Below are 2,057 nucleotides of genomic sequence, written 5' to 3'. Positions count from 1 at the left end.
CATAGAATTTCGCAGCAAATGTCTACAGATTTACGCAATGATGAAAAACGGGAAAGAAACAGTCGCTCACATATACACAACATACTGACATACACGCACACATATACGCAGCCAGGCGCACGCGCTCACGCATTAGGGTTAGGGTTTTTTTAGATTACGTTATTAATAATGATTTATTGACTCGATCCGACTCCAAGTTGATGATCTGTTCTTTTTAGATATAAAAGAATAGTTAAAGTGCAAGAAACACAGTTAAAAAGAACAGACCATTGACTCGGAGTCGGATTGAATCAACAAATCGAAAACGCTATATAATTGTACACAAAAATATATTTGAAAAGTACTTTTATTTTTGTAATTAAAAATGAACTTTATTTTGAACTTATAAGTAATATATATAAGGCATCGAGGATTCCATATGGTGAATCCCCTATCAATCGCAACTTTTCATAAAATAGTACAGAACGATAAAGGAAACGCGTTTACGTAAAACAAAATTTTCTATTGAAAAAAACTGAAACTTGAACTGAAAAAAACTGAAAATACAAAAAATTAAAAAATAAACAAAAATTTCATATAAGAGAGAAAGTATCCATTCATTTTTAGTACTTAAAAAAATTTTTAGAAAAAATTTTTAAGCAAAATGTTGACAGCACCGTTTTAACAGAAAAATACATGCACAGGAATTTCAATTAGTGACGTTCTTCCAGTTTTTCGGGTTTGTTGTGTTGTCCGTTGTTTTGTTCAGGAATATTGTTTTCTTTATTTCGTTCTCTCTTCTTTTCTCTTTCCATGCGCTCTTTGGCATGTGCCAACCAAATTTTTATAGGATTAGAAATCTGTTCATCTCTTACTAATTCGTGTGCGTTTCTTATCACATCTGCAAAAATAAGAAAATTTTTAAATATTTTCATTATTTCTAAATTAAAATATCTTCATTTTTTAACAAGCTTGTAATATTATGTAATTTAAATTAAAAAATATATAATACTTTACTGATTAAGTATATAAAAGTATGCAAGATAATTTTATTTCTAATGCATGTGTATGCGATGGTTGATAGTAAATAAATATCAATATCATTATTAAACATATCAATAATTTTTTTATATTTTTCATATAATTAATAAATGGCACAAATATTTTTGAACATATTTTTCTTTTAAAAAGAAATTTAACATGTAATATTAATAAAACAGAAAAAAATATTTTACTTACTTAAAATAACTTGACACAATTTCAATTTGGAAAAGTTTTCTTTTGTTTTGGCACCATACCAGCTAAACAACACCGCAACTTCATTACAGAAGATTTGTCTCATTAAGCATAAACAGGACTGCTTCACGTCGTGTCCTGTTAATCTATGCAATTGCTTAATCTGGAATATTTAAAAATTATTAATATTATGTTTTAAGTATGAGCAATCAAAAGTTGTTGTTTAATTATTCTTTAGAGACGGCATGAAGCGTCTTTAACTAATGTGTCAATTTGAGATTTGCAATCGTCTATTTATCCTTTTCATAAAAAATTTTTTTTAATATCAAAGTAATTGTACTCACCATTTCGTTCCGATAATGTTCGTCATTAAGTTTATTTTCCATAATTTGTAAATCGTCTCTATTTCTCAGAGGTAGATCTTGGAAAATATCTATCTTCTGCTCAGCTTCAGCTGTTACCTGTACTGAATTTGCATGAGGTATCTTTTGCAAAATCTGTTTAAGTTGTTTTGCAAGATTACTCATTTTAATTTCCATATGTTGAAGTTTTTTAACGATGAAACGTTCGAAATCAGATCTTAGAACACATTCAAAATACATTTAAACGTATGTGTATACATGTACAGTCATGAACACATTGGTTGCGACACTTTCTTTTTTATAGATTTCAAAACGCACTAATATTTTGCAAATGCAGATCACGATTGGTGTTATACTGTGTCTAGACTAAAGATAGTATATACATTGTGGTTCGCATTTGCAAAATATTAGTTATCTATTAAGTACATACTATGTATATACTATGTATAAAGTATGTGTAAAGTATATACTATGTATATT

The 2,057-nt window shown here is 28.0% G+C and overlaps 1 protein-coding gene across 1 annotated transcript; it reads right to left on the bottom strand.

Moving 5' to 3' along the window:
• Positions 1–333: 333 nt before the first annotated feature.
• On the bottom strand, positions 334–1,837 carry LOC105457719. The gene is made up of 3 exons (XM_011702555.1): positions 1,560–1,837; positions 1,219–1,378; positions 334–880 (listed from the first exon to the last, which is right to left on the bottom strand). Exons 1-3 carry the CDS (start codon positions 1,815–1,817, stop codon positions 693–695), a joined length of 606 nt encoding a protein of 201 aa, XP_011700857.1. The 5' UTR covers positions 1,818–1,837; the 3' UTR covers positions 334–692.
• Positions 1,838–2,057: the final 220 nt, after the last annotated feature.

Source organism: Wasmannia auropunctata, unplaced genomic scaffold (genome assembly GCF_000956235.1).
Source record: "Wasmannia auropunctata unplaced genomic scaffold, wasmannia.A_1.0 LD335159.1, whole genome shotgun sequence".
Lineage (NCBI taxonomy): Eukaryota > Metazoa > Arthropoda > Insecta > Hymenoptera > Formicidae > Wasmannia > Wasmannia auropunctata.
The sequence above is the reverse complement of the archived record's forward strand: the minus strand, read 5'-3'. Positions and strand labels throughout refer to the sequence as shown.

What these genes read in the sequence shown, in the direction of transcription:
- LOC105457719 (XM_011702555.1), bottom strand. Translation starts at nt 1,817, where the DNA reads ATGTATTTTGAATGTGTTCTAAGATCTGATTTCGAACGTTTCATCGTT. An exon ending in AACATTATCGGAACGAAATG is followed by an intron (nt 1,379 to 1,559) that starts GTGAGTACAATT and finishes TAAATATTCCAG; the next exon opens with ATTAAGCAATTGCATAGATT. An exon ending in ATTGTGTCAAGTTATTTTAA is followed by an intron (nt 881 to 1,218) that starts GTAAGTAAAATA and finishes TTATTTTTGCAG; the next exon opens with ATGTGATAAGAAACGCACAC.